General features: G+C 64.5%; 1 protein-coding gene across 1 annotated transcript in view; it reads right to left on the reverse strand.

Annotated features, from left to right (window-relative positions):
* Positions 1-304, reverse strand: part of RNPEP (arginyl aminopeptidase (aminopeptidase B)) — a gene marked incomplete at its 5' end in the record, with an annotated part of 8,132 nt that overhangs the window by 2,744 nt on the left and 5,084 nt on the right. The window contains 1 exon segment of the mRNA XM_009577460.1: positions 88-196. Within this exon segment, the coding sequence (XP_009575755.1) occupies positions 88-196 (109 nt within the window).

The raw sequence follows: 304 nt of genomic DNA on the forward strand, positions 1-304 counted from the left end.
GTGTACAGGGGATGGCTCCGACGCCTGGGAGGTGCTGGTTTGCAAAGCGGCGCCCCAGTCCCCTGGCCAGGAAGGCGCCATGCTGACCTGGGATGGAGTCCACGCCTTTCTCCTTCAGCTCCGGGAAGTATTCCAGGAAGAAACCAAGGGCGTCGTCCGCTGTGATGCTCTGGAACTTGAACCGGTTCACATAGGCCTGCGGGGATGGCCGGGGGGTGATGCCGCATGTGCTCACCCCTGGCTTTGCTGCCCGGCCCCCCCTGTGCTCCATCTCAGGGGGGTTAGCATTGCCGAGCCCACGCTG

The sequence above is a fragment of the Fulmarus glacialis genome, unplaced genomic scaffold, assembly GCF_000690835.1.
Source record: "Fulmarus glacialis isolate BGI_N327 unplaced genomic scaffold, ASM69083v1 scaffold12885, whole genome shotgun sequence".
NCBI lineage: Eukaryota > Metazoa > Chordata > Aves > Procellariiformes > Procellariidae > Fulmarus > Fulmarus glacialis.